The sequence below is a fragment of the Hibiscus syriacus genome, unplaced genomic scaffold (assembly GCF_006381635.1).
Source record: "Hibiscus syriacus cultivar Baekdansim isolate YM2019G1 unplaced genomic scaffold, ASM638163v2 tig00016850_pilon, whole genome shotgun sequence".
NCBI lineage: Eukaryota > Viridiplantae > Streptophyta > Magnoliopsida > Malvales > Malvaceae > Hibiscus > Hibiscus syriacus.
Genome location: NW_024062394.1, coordinates 44,893 through 51,240, shown reverse-complemented (window position 1 = coordinate 51,240; position 6,348 = coordinate 44,893). Strand labels below are relative to the sequence as shown.

The 6,348-nt window shown below is 35.9% G+C and overlaps 1 protein-coding gene across 1 annotated transcript; it reads left to right on the top strand.

Annotated features, from left to right (window-relative positions):
- The first annotated feature begins 2,254 nt into the window (after window positions 1–2,254).
- On the top strand, window positions 2,255–5,580 carry LOC120208675 (leucine-rich repeat receptor-like tyrosine-protein kinase PXC3). The gene is made up of 2 exons (XM_039207891.1): window positions 2,255–4,882; window positions 4,996–5,580. The coding sequence occupies exons 1-2, from the start codon at window positions 2,548–2,550 to the stop codon at window positions 5,319–5,321; spliced, it is 2,661 nt and encodes an 886-aa protein (XP_039063822.1). The 5' UTR covers window positions 2,255–2,547; the 3' UTR covers window positions 5,322–5,580.
- The last annotated feature ends 768 nt before the right edge of the window (window positions 5,581–6,348 follow it).

Here is a 6,348-nt window from a genome sequence, read left to right as displayed (position 1 = left end):
AAAAATATCTTTTGACAATAATATTAAGACATAATACCAAAAATAGCCTTCGACATTTACGAAAATGATTATTTTGACCCCTATTCTTTTTTGGGGGATTTTAGCCCGCAACATTTTACTTTAAGACAAAAAGCTCAATCTATAGATTAAAATAATTAGTTAACACACGATTAACGCTCCAAAACATGAATTTTTAACCTAAAATAAAACGGTGAAGACTAAAATGCTCTAGAAAGATGAATAAGGGTCAAAATGATTATATGTCAAATGTTAGGGGTATTTTTACACTAAAATAAAATGTTTGGGGCTAACATACTCAAAAAATTCAAATTTTCTTCTAAAATATAAAAAATGAATTACTCTCCGAATTCCATAAATTTTAGGTTTATATTATAAATAAATTATATAAAGTATACTCTTTTTTAGTCTAAGTACTTAAAATACTTTTTAGTCAAAAGAAATACTTAAAGTATACTCATTAATTGCTAAAAAAATAGCATGACACATTAAGTTAATAATTATTGTATCATTTAATATTTTAATTGTAATTAAAATCTTATTTCTGATAACTTTTTAATATTTTTTAAAAGATAATTTTAATAATTTCAAACAAAAGTAAAAAACTAAAATATTATGAAAAATATAAAAAGAAAATTAGACCACAAACGATTTTCTTCCGATGATTTTTAATCGATTTGTAAAATAAAGAAAATAGACTTGAGAAGTTTTTCTTATTTTAAATCGATTCGATGTAGAAGAAAAAACATTAAAAAGAAGAGTGATTGGCAGTAGGGTTGAGCGTTGAATCGAGTCTTATTTTATAATATAAATTTGGTTTAAATATTTTTGTAATTAATGTTGAATTGAATTGCTCGAATTTTTGTTAATATTAATTATAAATATTTATATTATTATGTTATTATTTGATTCCAATCTAAATAATTTTATATAATCATATATAATACATATATATATATTTCATATTTGTTTACATATATCTTTCATAGTCGATGAATTCCACTTAAACTTGAAAATTATAATATATATGATAAAATATATATTATATTATAGTTAATATTTCAAATTATAATCATAAGATTGTGACATGTGTCACAATTTGATTGGAGAAATAAATTTATTAAATTAAATTGAAATTATGACCTAATTAAAAATTAAGAACTAAAGTTAATCTTAGCGATCAAATTGATTAATTCTAAACTTTAGTGGATTTAATATACAAATTTAATACATGACTAGAATAAATGATTTTAAAGTTAATGCCCAAATTAAGGCATTAGACAAATTAAAAACAAAATCAGGATCAAATTGGATCAAATGAAAATGCAAGAAAACAAATCATATACAAGTAGTGACCAAAATGTAAGAAAACAAAGAAGGGTGTCAGTGGCGTGAATACGTAACTTTACAAGAACCTGCACCATGATTAAACCAATTTTTTAGCTGCCACGTAAGCATATCAGTTAAATGTTAACGTCGTGTGGCTATTTCGAACCCATTTAAATAATTCAGTAGTAAATTTGTGACAATTTTAAAAATAGTGAGCATTTCGTGACCTGACCCATAGTTACGTGGCCATTTATATAGTTTACCCTAATTTTTATGTATGAATTGTATGTTTTGAATTTTTAAAATTTAATGTATTTTCAAAAAATTAAATTAAAAATAAAAATAAAAATGAACTGAGTATATGTGACTCGAAAATATAGATACTAAAATTTTATGAGTAATCTACTATCGGATACTCAAACTTAATGGATCGTATCACAAACTGATAAAATATAATACCTGAAGAACTGAATATCCGATATTTCGGATATAAAAAAAATAACGAATATCCAATTTTAAAACAACCCTAGAAAAAATTCTTCGAGTCAAATAACATGAAGACATTAATTTTTGGAATTGAGTAGAAATTTATTTACCCCTACTTGGCAGTATCATGTTCCATGACACCTTACCGTTTTTCAGTATATCCGAGGGGGAGAGTTTGAAGCAGTAGAGTGAAGCCCTGGTTCAGTGATGCCAGCTAATTTATCGTGAAAACGCTTTACGTGATCAAGTAGTAAAATTCTCTTCTTTTCAGACCCCCCCCCTCCCCCCCGATTGTCTCCCTCTCTCTCCTGTTCCCTGCATAGTCTTCTGTCTCCCTTTCCCTTTAGTCTTTCCCTCGTCGTCTTTCTCCTGTTTCTGCAAAAGAACAAACGTGATCATCTTCTTTCATCTAAATCAAACATGCCCGTTCCCTCCTATGCTTTCTGATTCGACCCTTTTGTTTCTTTCTCCTTGTTTTGCCTCTCTCTATCGTTTTAATCATTCCTGAAACCATGGGGTTGCTTGCTTCTTCTTCACAATATCTATGCTGGGATATTTCAAACTCTGGGTTCTCTCCATTTTCTGGCGAGCTCTGATGCTTTGATCAGTAAGAAAGTTGATGTTTTCAGCTCCAAGCTCGCTGCTTGATTTGGAGGAAAGATAAAAAGGGAAGGAATCTTTGAGAAAAGTAAAGTGCTTTGCAGACCCCAAAAAATGGCGTATTTGCAGTTGTCTTTTTTGCTAGTTTGGTTCCTATCAAAATCCGGGGATGCTCAGCCGGATGAAACCGCCACATTGTTAGCCATTAACGAGGAGCTAGGTGGTGTTGCAGGTTGGGGTGACAACACAACAGATTATTGCAACTGGGAAGGTGTTCTTTGTGGCATCAACCATTCCTTGGTTGAAAGGCTTGATCTTTCCAGGCGTATGCTTAGTGGTAATGTTGCTTTAGTCTCTAATCTTAAAGCACTGAAGCACCTTGATCTTTCTTATAATAGCTTCAATGGACCAATTCCTTCTGGTTTTGGGAATTTGTCTGAGCTTGAATACCTGGATTTGTCATTGAATAAGTTTGAGGGTTGTGTTCCAGTAGAGTTTGGCGGTCTTGGAAAACTTAGATGGTTGAATTTGTCGAACAACTTACTTGTAGGAGAGATACCTAGAGAACTTGAGGTGCTGGGAAATTTGCAGGAGTTTCAGATTTCCAGCAATAGATTGAATGGTTCTGTTCCACATTGGGTGGGGCATTTGACCAATTTGAGAGTTTTTACGGCCTATGAGAATCAATTAGTTGGTAGGATTCCTGATAACCTAGGCTCGGTTTCTCAACTCGAATTGCTGAACCTTCATTCGAACCGGCTCGACGGGCCGATACCGAAGAGCATTTTCGCCATGGGGAAGCTTCGAGTTTTGGTCCTCACCCAGAATGGACTTACTGGTGAGCTTCCTCGAGAGATCGGCGATTGCGGAAGCCTTTCTAGTGTTCGTATCGGGAATAATAAACTCGTTGGTACCATTCCCAGGACCATTGGAAATGATGGTAGCCTCACATACTTTGAGGCTGATAACAACAATCTCTCTGGTGAAATTGTCTCAGAGTTTGCCTCCTGCACTAATCTTACACTCTTGAACTTGGCCTATAATGGATTCGCCGGGATAATTCCTCTGGAGATCGGACGACTGATGAATCTTCAAGAGCTGATTCTTTCTGGAAACAGCCTGTTCGGGGATATTCCTAGATCGATCCTGGGGTGCAAGAGTCTTAACAAGCTTGATTTAAGCAGAAACCAGTTTAATGGTACTATACCGAAGAAAATCTGCAATATGAGCAGATTGCAGTACTTGCTCTTGGATCAGAATTCAATCAAAGGGGAAATACCCCGTGAGATTGGAAATTGTGTGAAGTTGCTTGAATTGCAGCTTAGCAGCAACTTGTTGACCGGAATCATTCCTCCCGATATCGGTCATATTCGCAACATGCAGATAGCTTTAAATTTGAGTTCCAATCGTCTCCATGGTCAATTGCCACTGGAATTAGGGAAACTAGATAAGTTGGTTTCTCTGGATGTCTCCGGTAACCAGCTTACCGGTAATATTCCACTGGCACTCAAGGGCATGTTGAGCTTGATTGAGGTCAATTTCTCGAATAATTTTCTTGTCGGTCCGATCCCGGTGTTCAGACCGTTCCAGAAGAGTCCGAGTTCAAGCTTTCAAGGAAATAAAGGACTGTGTGGGGAGCCATTGAGCTTCTCATGTGCAGACTCTATCAGTTCGGACCAGGCAGGTTACCACCATAGGGTTTCTTACAGGACTATACTAGCTGTTTTCGGTTCAGGTCTCGCGGTGTTCGTATCTGTCAGTGTAGTGGTTCTTCTCTTTATGATGAAGGAGAGACAAGAAAAGGCCGCAAGAAGCGAGGATATCGTAGACGAAGAACCCGGTAGCCAGCCGACCATAATAGCAGGGGACGTGTTTGTCGAGAATCTCAGGCAGGCTGTAGATCTTGATGCTGTAGTCAAAGCCACATTGAAGGATTCAAACAAAATCAACAATGGGAGTTTCAGCACCATCTACAAAGCAGTTATGCCCTCCGGATTGATTTTGGCGGTGAAGAGACTGAAGTCGATCGATAGAACCGTAATTCATCATCAAAACAAGATGATCAGGGAGCTCGAAAGGCTAAGCAAGCTTTGTCATGATAATCTTGTGCAGCCTATTGGTTTTGTCATCTACGAGGATGTTGCCCTTCTGTTGCATCAATATTTGCCGAATGGCACACTAGCTCAACTTCTTCACGAGACGTCGAAGCAGCCCGACTATCAGCCCGACTGGCCCAGGAAACTATCGATAGCCATCGGAGTAGCAGAAGGATTGGCTTTCCTTCACCATGTGGCGGTTATCCACCTCGACATATCTTCATATAATGTACTTTTAGATGCAGAGTTTAAGCCATTGGTTGGGGAGATCGAAATATCGAAGCTCTTAGATCCGTCCAAGGGAACTGCAAGTATCAGTGCTGTTGCTGGTTCCTTTGGCTACATTCCACCAGGTAATTAATCAATGTACCATTATTTGATATCATGTTTCCTTTATTTCGTCGTGGCGATTTTTCGCTTAAATCTTTTTAATCCGTGTATCGATTTGTATCTGTTTTTCATCCAGAATATGCATATACAATGCAAGTCACTGCACCAGGTAACGTGTACAGCTACGGCGTCATGTTGCTCGAGATCCTCACCACCCGATTGCCTGTCGAAGAGGAGTTTGGCGAAGGAGTGGACTTGGTGAAATGGGTTCACGGTGCTCGAGCGAGAGGGGAAACCCCCGAGCAGATACTCGACGCGAGGCTCAGCACCGTTTCCTTCGGGTGGAGGAGAGAAATGCTTGCAGCTCTGAAGGTGGCTTTACTCTGCACCGATGCCGCACCCGCCAATCGACCCAAGATGAAGAAGGTGGTGGAAATGCTTCAAGAAATAAGGCAAAAGTGATGGAGAATGATCGCTGCTTGCTTTCTGGAAGTTGCATGGATTTTTATGTTCAACTCCATAAATTGTCTGAAAAAATTGGACGAAGGGTCCTTGGAGGGGCTCAAACAAGAAGCACAAGATATGATTTTTATTGTGTATAATTAATTGGAGGGCCTAAAAATCAAATCCCAAGCTTGGAGGGCCTAAAAATCAAATCCCAAGCTTAGTATATGTGTGTGTTCATTTCTCCATGTTCAATGATTGACTTGTTCTATCTTAATAGCAAAGCAGATGAGATTATATGACAACAAGTTGGAAATTACACGAACCAAAAGACCTCAGTAGTTGGGTTTGAGCATGATGCCTGCAATGTTGTTTGAGTTTTCGTTAATAATCTTTTGAATAGATTCTACATTGTAATTGTCTCAAATTAATAAAAAAAAAAAAAAAAGTTCAAAATCAGCCTTGCGATGTAAGGGGTAGGGTTGGTTATTGTCATCATTATTTCTCTTAATCTTTTATGTTAGATTTACAAATTCGTGATTTACAAATAAAAGGGTAACTATGCATTTAGTACTTAAACTATCAGTTTTAGTTCATTTTAGTACCTAAACTTTTAATTTTTTTTCAAAACTATATCTAACATTTAGTTTTTATTTCAGTTTAGTAACCCATTATAAAAACTTAACGCGTCTAGTACCTAAACTATCGATTTTGGTCTATTTTAGTACCTAAACTTTCAAAAAAAAATTCAAAACTTAACGCTAAACTTTGACCGAAGGTATTAAAATGAAACAAAAAGTAAACTTTAAGTATGATTTTAAAATTTTTAAAAGTTTTTATATTCAAAACGGACCAAAATTAATAATTTAAGTACTAACTTCCTTAAATAAAAAATAGCATTGATAATAACGGTAAAGAAGTTTAAAGTTGCAAGTCGGTGTTTGAGAGGGGGAAATATTTAGGGGAAAGAAGATTTCTTCTGGTGCAAGTTAGGTTATTTAGGTAAACTATAAAAACCAAATCAACCTGTGTTTAATGAATGAAC

Excerpts from the sequence above, each read along its gene's own strand:
- LOC120208675 (XM_039207891.1), top strand. The coding sequence starts at position 2,548 with ATGGCGTATTTGCAGTTGTCTTTTTTGCTAGTTTGGTTCCTATCAAAA. Across the intron at positions 4,883-4,995 it reads CTTTGGCTACATTCCACCAG|AATATGCATATACAATGCAA; the intron begins GTAATTAATCAA and ends TTTTTCATCCAG.